At 42.0% G+C, this 6,000-nt stretch overlaps 1 protein-coding gene across 2 annotated transcripts in view; it reads right to left on the bottom strand.

Moving 5' to 3' along the window:
- Positions 1-5,763, bottom strand: part of SLC35D1 (solute carrier family 35 member D1) — a 54,416-nt gene extending 48,653 nt beyond the window's left edge. For both annotated transcript variants that reach the window (XM_060023613.2, XM_060023622.2), the window contains exons 1-6: positions 4,991-5,763; positions 4,118-4,151; positions 3,934-4,020; positions 3,181-3,248; positions 1,595-1,666; positions 942-1,010 (exon numbers count right to left, since the gene is read on the bottom strand). In XM_060023613.2, the coding sequence (XP_059879596.1) occupies positions 942-1,010; positions 1,595-1,666; positions 3,181-3,248; positions 3,934-4,020; positions 4,118-4,151; positions 4,991-5,193 (533 nt within the window). In that variant the 5' untranslated portion in view covers positions 5,194-5,763. The remainder of the gene's footprint in view (positions 1-941; positions 1,011-1,594; positions 1,667-3,180; positions 3,249-3,933; positions 4,021-4,117; positions 4,152-4,990) is intronic.
- Between the last annotated feature and the right edge of the window lie 237 nt (positions 5,764-6,000).

Raw genomic sequence — 6,000 nt, forward strand, 5'->3', positions numbered from 1 at the left:
TCACTTTGAGAGTTAGGGTGGAGTAGAACTGACTTATAGTACTTTCCCCCCACCTATACTACAGGGATATGATGAAGGTAAATGAGACAATTCAAGAAGCACACTGGAACTCCCAGATGGAAAATACAATGTCAAGCAGAATTTGCGGCATTAGCAAACCCACACATGCAGAGTAAAATGTTGTAGAAGGCTTCCACTCATCATTTCAATTTTCTGAGTCTTTGGGTATACATTTTCCCCATTCACTTTAAACTTAAGAACAATGGAAAAAAGCTTTAATAGAATATCTAAGTTACGGCATTTGTGATACCTTATGTGAAACCCAATAAAGCAATTCTATTATTTATTTCCCATAAGGCAAATAATTTATTATCATTTGCCTTCTCTGAGACACTGTTTTCTTTAGCAGCATGCAAAGGAAAAGAACGTCACATGGTTTATAAAAGCACACAGGCTCTGGAGTCAGGCACAGATTCAAATTCCAGCTCTGCCATTTACTAGCTGTGTGACCCTGAGCAAGCTACTGAACCTAGATTTCAGTTTTCTCAACATAAATAGGAAAATTATACCCATACCTTTCAGAGTGGTTGTGAAAAATACATAAATAATATGTGTAAAAATACCAAACATACTGTATGGCACAAGGTATATGCTCAATAAATAGAAGATAGCATAATAAACTCTAATTTAACCTTCTGAATGAATGAATGAACTTTTAGAATGAATTTAACTTTTAAGAATCCCAAGAATCTGATTTTGCTAGCCTTAATCTTCATACAGCCAAAAAGATTTAACTTTTAAAAGTCTTTTACTTTTCAAAAACATGATTCTTATTTAGCCTATAAAAAAATTCTCTTTATTGGTAATTGATCATTTATTATCAATAATTATTGATAAATTCTAATGTACTCTCATAGGTTTTATATAGGCCCCCATCTTACCTGGCAGCTACAAAGGCTCCAATAATCATTGCAAATACAGTCATCTTAATACCCCAAGAAAAAGTCTTCCTACAAAATAAAATAATTAAAAAATACATACATGTGGCTTTAGTTATTTACAAAGACTCATTCTGCAACATAGGCAAAAAATATATGTTTTCTTTAAAAAAGTTGTAAACAAATGATTCCAAGGAACTGGATATTTAAAAGAACCCCTCTGATGAAGCAAAAACTTACTTTCTTATATAAGTAAGTATACTTATTTTTTCTTATTTTTACCATTTGTTATTATTATTATTGAGCTTGAATTTTTGCTAATCAGATTTCTTTAAGTTGAAAATGGTCACACACATTTGTAGTAAAAGTAGCCAAGACATGAACACTATTTAAAGCCTATACTGATCTTCTGACCCAGCTTCACCAGTGGCATCAGTAGGTATAGGAATTCTTGAAAGTATACCTCATGTTCAGACAGGCTTCCATAAGGAAGCCATAAACTATCAACTCCTACAGCAAAGGGAGAAAGTTGCTTAAACTTCTCAAAAGATAAAGTAGAAACAACACAAATAATTGTAATATCTTACATATGCTGGGCACCTTTTCAGGGTGATTAAAGTTGGTTAAAGACTAGATATATTAGAAATTTAACTCACTTGAGTAAAAGTCCTTCAGCAAACATTGTAAACAGGATGGAGAACCTTCTCAGAACTGTAAACATTGGCAAGCTGCAGGAAAAAGACAAAGATATTTAGGTAAAATAAAATTTGATTCTCCAAAATTAGTATTTTAAAATAATGCTAATCTCTTCCTTCCATTATGGAAATTCCATGCTGATTAATCTGTGACTAAGTTAAATCCTTATTTCTCTCTAGAAAGTATTTGAAAGCCTGAAAGGGTTGCTTTTATAAAACTACCAGAAGTGAAAAACACCAAACTAATTATAAAATGGTAGAAAACATACATCTATTAACAAAGACTGATAACAGACACTTTTAATTTTACCCTGCTTATTATGTTAAACACCCTGAACAGTAATCATGTTAGTCTTTAAGACCTCGTCTTTCTTTTCTAGACTGACCTCCCTTCCTACCCCTAACTTTCAAATAACATCGGTGATAATCTTACCCCATAAAACATTCCTTGATTGTCCTTTCGTGGAAGTAATCCTGTCTTCCTCTAAACTCCTAGAGCATTCTGCTTGCACTAATCAAACATACAGCCTCTTGCAACATAATTATTTCTGAATCTATCTCATCTCACCCCAAAGTGCCTTATACTTAACTGGCAATCAAAGATAGGCTGTGAAAAGATGGATGGATGGATAGATGACAAAGGATGAAAAAGAGCAAACTCTATATACAAGCAGCACTTTGCAGCAGGTCTGCATTTCTTTCCAAGTGGGTAATGAGATGTAAAAGGATGCCCCACCCATGATAAATCTGACTTCCATGGAACCTTAACCAGAAATACCATTGTGGTCATTCTGTCAAGTTTCTTGGGTCTGAGGAAATGAAAAAAGCTTGGTCTCTACCCTCAGAGATCTCTCCATTCTGTTTTACAATCACCCATTAAGCCAGAGGTTTAGCTCACGTGACAGTGGTGAAGCCATGGGTTTCTGTTAAATGGTTTCCCTATGTGTATACTTTTAACATCACATATACTTGATACATACACTCTTTAAGTGGAAAAGCCAAGAGTTGGGAAGTTAGAGGATAATAAGTGTTGTCATGGAGTAGAGAGCTACTGCTTCTTTCTAAAAGTGAAAATGCTGCCTCTAAAATCATATGGCCATGTGTAAAATGTTAATCATATTTGTATCAGGGTTCCATCTGATGCTATTTTAACTACCCCATGTTAAAAGAAAAACTACAAAAGTTCTCATATCCACAATCTAATTTACTTGTGGAATTTGCCTAAAATATACTATTTATGAATTGTACTCATGAATTGAAATCTCAGAAGCCTAACATATATCCTTCACTATTATAGGTCTGTAAAAATAATGAAAATCTCCCATCACAGTATTTTATAACATTTTAAGACTTCTATCATCAAAGTGAAGGGGAAAAAAAACCCCGAACAAACAAAAAACTTCTTTCTCTTCAAACTTAAGAGATTAAGTTTCTGGTCCTTTCATTTTTCCAGGATCAGTAACAATGTGTTAAACATTTGACATTTTCAAGTACAATTTTAAGAACACATTATATTAACCTCACTAGTAAAATAAAGTTATCCATACTTCAGTTTCTTTGTGCTGAACAGTCCCGTGATTTGGTTCCCAAAATATAGTAGAGGTAGTGGAAACGTCTAGAAAATTTAAAAAGGGATAACAAAACTCAATAATAAAGGCAGCTAAAACAAGGTCCTTTTCAAACAGAAACAGTTTTGTTTATATGATCAAATTCTTTCTACTTAAAACACAAGATTAGTTCTCACACACAATTTTGGCCCCCATGAAGCACCCAAACAACATTACTCCTGGATAAATAGCTCTCTGCAGAAAGAATGGAGGGGAAAAAAGAAACACAAATATGAATATGATCAAAGCACATGGGACAACAACATCTTTCTTTACAATATGATAATGTAGAGCCCATTGTTCTGATGTCAGCAGAAAAAGGAAAGGCATTTCATCCTCAGGTGGAGTCAAGCAGAGGCAGATGGAAGAATAAGAAAAGAAACCCAAAGAATAATGAATGCAGGATACACAGATTAGACGGACGTAGAAAATGCAAAATGACTGTAATCCCAGCAAGTGTTCAATAATTAAAACAGAACACAAGATCTAGGGGCATTTTTTCTTAACTTTAAAGAGACTGTGGGACTTTTTAAAAACACATATTACTATATTTATTCTTTGCCTGCATTATACCTACTCTAGATTGGGCGATTTCAAGGCTGCAATTTTTAAATATGTAAGGCACTGATGAAAAATATATATAGTGACTTCTTTTCAGAACATAAAGTATTACTTTTTTTTTTTCTTTTTTACCTTTCGAGGTACATTTCTGTCAAAGTCAGGAAACTTGACTACTCTGAGTGCCTTTCCAACCCAGAGTACTGCCACTGTGGCCACCATCTGTAAACAGAGAACACAGATTCACTGTTCTACATATAAAGACACATTCAGAAGTTCTAACGACACAAACCACGTAATGCTGAAGATTCCAACTAACCTGGCCAAGTCCAACACATAGTGAGGAGGGAAATCTACAAAAATGGTAGAGAAAACAAAAAAAAACACAGGGTCAGAAAAACCTGAGCTCGGTGAATTCAATTTGCACATCGGCAACCTTACAATGCATTTTGATACAAAACACACCAACGTCTACCCCTCATCCAAATGACAATCTGAGAAAAATCCCTGCCAGTTGTCAGGCAACACCGCTGATTTTGTAGCCTCGGGCTGCCACTTGTCTCATCTTGTCCGATTCTACAATTTCAGTCGGCTGCCTGTAACTGACTTGTCTTGGAAGTGAAGACATACATCTCTTGAACGGTTTCACACATTTAAAAAAAAAAAAAAATGCTTCTGCCTTTGTGGTCCCAGTGGCAACATCACAATCATCTTAAGTGCGCTTGAGGATGCGTAGGTCCCCAGAGGCTGTCAGCGAAGTCAGAGAACTCTGAAGCCCCGGAACCTAGCCCAGGCTGCGGGGAAGGCCGGGCATCCCTCTCCGGGCTCCCAGCCTGGCGTGCACAGGAGTCAAAAAAGTCACGAAGCAACTCCACTCCATCTCTCCGAAGGGCAGGGTTTCCAGGGTGCTGCAGGGCGGGCAGGGCAGGCGCTTTCCGAACGCGGCCCCGAACGCTCACCCGGCAGTCCCGAGCTCGGCGCCGGGAGCGGGAACCCCACTCCGGGCCGGCGCGCAAGCCGGCTCCGCCGCCCCGGCCGCGTATCAGCCGCCCGCCCGCCCTCCCTCCCTCCCCGGCTCCCGCCCAACTTTGTTCAGCTCCAACTTTGCAGGCAAAGTCCAGGGAGCCGGCGCCCAGCCGCCGCCGCCGCCCGCTCCTCTCCGCGGCCTGGGTCGCCGCCGCCTCGGCCCTACCTGTAGTTGGTGAGCACGCTCTTGTTGACCACCACGATGAGGAAGGAGCTCACGCCGTAAAAGCCAGCGGCCAGCAGTTTCAGGAACACGGTCAGCGTTTCGGCCGACGCCATCCCCAGCTCCTCCTCATGTCTGTGTGTGGAGGATTTCGCGGGGGCTTCTCCTTTAACCCGGGCCTGCTGACGTCTATGAACTTCCGCCATGGCGGCGGCGGCGGCGGCGGCCTGCGAGGGGAGCGGCGGGCGGCAGGGCGGACTAGAGCTGGGGTCTGAGGCGGCAGCTCGCGGGGACTCGCGGGACCAGGGCCGGTGTACTGGGCCGGCTGCCGCCGCCGCCTCGGCTCCCCGCGCGGCCGCCGCCCACCCCCGCCCAGGGGCAGGGACGCTGTGGTTCACACGCCCCGGGACTTTGATCGGGCATTGTGCAACGCGGGGTCAGAGGGTAGGGGCCGCGCCTGGCTCGGCCTGGGCAGGGCTTGGAGAGGGCCCGTAGAAGGGGCAGTGGCGACCCTGAGTCCCGGACAGAGAGGGAGAAGAAGCTTAGGGGGAACCACTCGGGGACACCAGGAAGCCTAGCAGCACAGCACAATCGCGGAAGGAAGCGACCGGCTAGCGCCTGCGCGCAAGCCCGCGCCGGGTGTCTCGAGGGCCGCGTACCTGTGATGCGGAGGCTGGAGGCTGGAGGCTGGGGGGCTGAGAGCCGTATTTTCCAGATAACTGCCGCAACCAAAATACAGACCTTCCTCCAATCGGTAACAGGTGGCTGACTGAGTAGTTAACAATGTGCGTGCGTCTAGCCTCACTGGAACGCTATTTCTGTCTCTCTTGCAGAGGGCCTAAGCCCTTAAAAAGTATCAGATATGGATCAAGAGTAAACATTCAACTGTTCAATATTTCAGTCTGCGTTGCCTCAGATTTCTTACGGCTTCTGAACCCAGAAAACACCATACAATACCGTCTTTGAGATTGTACTGCCATATCCAAAAAGTAGCAAGATAATAAAGTGGCTTG

Source organism: Delphinus delphis, chromosome 1, assembly GCF_949987515.2.
Source record: "Delphinus delphis chromosome 1, mDelDel1.2, whole genome shotgun sequence".
Classification (NCBI taxonomy): domain Eukaryota; kingdom Metazoa; phylum Chordata; class Mammalia; order Artiodactyla; family Delphinidae; genus Delphinus; species Delphinus delphis.